Raw genomic sequence first — 2600 nt, 5'->3', positions numbered from 1 at the left:
GGGGGGGGACTTTGTGGGCGTGGCTTAGTTTTACCACGTGACTTGTGGGCGTGGCCTAAACCTTGTGGGCGGAGCCTAAAGAATCGCAGGGGAAAGGGGGCGTGGCTTCGATCTGTCACGTGGCTCTTTGTGGGCGGAGCCCAAGACTCTAACCGGGCGGGGGGGCGTGGCTTAAGAGCACCACGTGACGGGTGGGCGTGGCCTAAACCACCTCAACCTAATTGAAAAGGGGGCGTGGTTTAAAAGCGTCACGTGACTGTTGTGGGCGGGGCCTAGAGCTCCAACTGGGTTGAAAAGGGGGCGTGGCTTCGGACTATCACGTGACTCTTGTGGGCGTGGCCTAAAGCTCCAACCGGCCTTAAAGGGGCCGCGCCCCTCCCCCCCCCCCCTTCCATTGATCATAGAGTCGTACCCTGCAGTCATAGAGCGCCGTCAGCTGCGCCAGGATCCATTCCTCCAAATGAAGCCGTTTCCGAAGCTCTCTCCGGTCGTACCGGACCGTTACTTTCCCACCTCTCCGGTTTCCGGTTCCTTCTTCCGGTCCGATTGACCCATTGTCCGTTCCTTCCGGTTCCGGTGCGAAACAAACACGAGGTCCCGGTGTTGAATTCGGCCCCGGCCCGGCGGGGGGAGGCGCCGCCATGCCCTACCCTGCCGGACCGGAACCGGAAACCGGCTTAGCGGAAACGGAAATGGCTTTGTGTGGAATGAAAGGAGGAGGGAGGGGGGGGGGATAAAAAGATGGCGGTGGGACGCGCTCGCTTAAAGCGGCGATGCCATTGGTGGGGCCCACCGGGGGGTCTTAAAGCGGCGATGGAGCGGGGGACCGCTCTCTGTTTAATGCGGCCTCAAATGACCCCAAAATGGCCTCAAATGACCCTAAAGTGGCCTCAAATGACCCCAAAATGGCCTCAAATGACCCCAAAGTGGCCTCCAATGACCTCAAATGACCCCAAAGTGGCCTCAAATGGCCTCAAATGACCCCAAAATGGCCTCAAATGACCCCAACATGGCCTCAAATGACCTCAAATGGCCCCAAAGTGGCCTCAAATGACCTCAAAATGGCCTTAAACGACCCTAAATTGACCCCAAATGGCCCCAAATGGCCTCAGACCCCTCCCCCTTCCCATAAGACCCCCCTCCAATTCAAATCCCTCCATTCAAATCTATGGGACCCCCCTCACTTCCGGGTTCAATGAGGCCACGCCCCCTTTCTTACGAAGCCACGCCCCCTTCTCACGAAACCACGCCCCCTCCATAGACTGCCATTCACCCTGGCCACGCCCGTTTCCGCAGCAAGCCACGCCCACTCCTCCCACCGCGCATGCGCACGTTCCTCCCGCCCTGCCCATTTCCGCCTTTCCACCAATCAGCGCTCGCCTCACCCCTAGACCACGCCTCTTTTAATGCCCCTCCACCAATCGCGTCGCCGCTTTCTCTGTAGCCCCGCCTACTCCCCCATAGGGCCCGGCCTCACCCCGATTCCAACATGGCGGCGCCGCGGCCGGTCCCGGTTCCGCTCCCGTTGGAGCCGCCTCAGGTCCCCGCCATGTTGGTTCAGGGCAGCAAGTTCATCCGGTGGGAAGAGGTGAGAAGGGAGCCGGGATGGGGGGGGAGGACACGGGCCTGAAATGGACTGAAATCGACCCAAAATGGACCAAAAATGGACTTAAATGGACCCAAAATTGACCTAAATGGACTTAAATGGACCCAAAATGGTCTTAAATGGACCCAAAATGGGTCTAAATGGACCCAAAATGGCCCTAAAATGGCCTTAAATTGACCCAAAATCGCCTTAAATTGACCTATATTGACCCAAAATGGCTTTAAATGGCCCCAAAATGGCCTTAAGTGGACCCAAAATGGACTTAAATGGACCCAAAATGGTCTTAAATAGACCCAAAATGGGCTTAAATTGACCTTAAATAGACCCAAAATGGACCCAAATAAACCCAAAATGGTCTTAAATGGACCCAAAATGGACAAAAAATGGCCTTAAATGGACCCAAAATGGCCCCAAACGGACCCAAAGTGGGCCTAAATGGATTTAAATTGACCTAAAATGGACCTAAATGGCCTTAAATGGCCCCAAAATGGACCCAAATAAACCCAGAATGGGCCTAAATGGACCCAAAATGGCCCAAAGTGGCCTTAAATTGACCCAAAATGGCCTTAAATGGACCCATAGTGGATCTAAATGACTATAAAATGGCCCCCAATGGACCCAAAATGGCCCCAAAATTGCCTTAAATTGACCCAAAACGGACCAAAAGGGTCCTAAATGGCCCCAAAATGGACTTAAATCGGACCCCAAGATACTGGCCTAAATGGCCCGCAAATGATCCAAAGGACCAGTAAAATGGACCCAGAAATGGTCTTAAAAATGGACCCTATATGACTAAATGACCACTAAAAATGGCCCCCATTGACCCAAAATTGGATCTGAAATGGACCCCTAAATGGCCTTTAAATGGAACCCAGTACCCCAAATGGCATTAAAATGACCAAAAATGACTCTAAATGGACTTACCATGGACCCACAAAATGGCGCTTAAATGGCCCCGCAAATGGACCAAATACCATACAAGGCCAAATTGACC

The 2600-nt window shown here is 53.5% G+C and overlaps 1 protein-coding gene across 1 annotated transcript in view; it reads left to right on the top strand.

Annotated features, from left to right (window-relative positions):
* The first annotated feature begins 1459 nt into the window (after nt 1–1459).
* Nucleotides 1460–2600, top strand: part of LOC107307415 (1-phosphatidylinositol 4,5-bisphosphate phosphodiesterase beta-3-like) — a 4948-nt gene continuing 3807 nt past the window's right edge. Inside the window, exon 1 of the mRNA XM_015850924.2 lies at nt 1460–1588. Within this exon, the coding sequence (XP_015706410.1) occupies nt 1490–1588 (99 nt within the window). The 5' untranslated portion in view covers nt 1460–1489. The remainder of the gene's footprint in view (nt 1589–2600) is intronic.

Source organism: Coturnix japonica, unplaced genomic scaffold (assembly GCF_001577835.2).
Source record: "Coturnix japonica isolate 7356 unplaced genomic scaffold, Coturnix japonica 2.1 chrUnrandom591, whole genome shotgun sequence".
Lineage (NCBI taxonomy): Eukaryota > Metazoa > Chordata > Aves > Galliformes > Phasianidae > Coturnix > Coturnix japonica.
The sequence above is the reverse complement of the archived record's forward strand: the minus strand, read 5'-3'. Positions and strand labels throughout refer to the sequence as shown.